We start from the raw sequence: 366 nt of genomic DNA, 5'->3' as shown, positions 1-366 counted from the left end.
CCGCCACTAGGCGGAGGCCTGTCACCCACCCGAAAAGGCGGCCCGGCCCTGGGACGCTGAAACCGGACTCGCGGCCCCAGGACGCACGAGCACAGCGGCTCCGGAGCGGGCTGGCACGAGACAAAGGCTCAGTCCGCCCACGCCGCCACCCGCGCGCACGCTCGCGCCTGCATTTCTGTCCCCTCGGGCGGCACTTGGCCAAGCTGGCCTTGGAGATGTGGGTCCCAAAGCCAGAGCCGGCTGCGGCTCGTAGCAGGTCTGCTAGACCGCCGGAGACCTAGGAAACTCAGGTTGCCAGGGTCCTGCTCTCCCCCGGCGATAGGGCCGCGACCTCTCGGGCCGGGACACGCGCACGAGCGCTGCGGG

The 366-nt window shown here is 71.3% G+C and overlaps 1 protein-coding gene across 1 annotated transcript in view; it reads right to left on the bottom strand.

Moving 5' to 3' along the window:
- Mex3b (mex-3 RNA binding family member B) overlaps window positions 1-173 on the bottom strand; it is a 4,066-nt gene extending 3,893 nt beyond the window's left edge. Inside the window, exon 1 of the mRNA XM_010621257.2 lies at window positions 168-173. Coding sequence (XP_010619559.1) covers window positions 168-173 — 6 coding nt within the window. The remainder of the gene's footprint in view (window positions 1-167) is intronic.
- Between the last annotated feature and the right edge of the window lie 193 nt (window positions 174-366).

The sequence above is a fragment of the Fukomys damarensis genome, unplaced genomic scaffold (genome assembly GCF_012274545.1).
Source record: "Fukomys damarensis isolate Sample0158 unplaced genomic scaffold, DMR_v1.0_HiC HiC_scaffold_7, whole genome shotgun sequence".
Classification (NCBI taxonomy): domain Eukaryota; kingdom Metazoa; phylum Chordata; class Mammalia; order Rodentia; family Bathyergidae; genus Fukomys; species Fukomys damarensis.
This window is presented reverse-complemented; position numbering and strand designations above follow the sequence as displayed.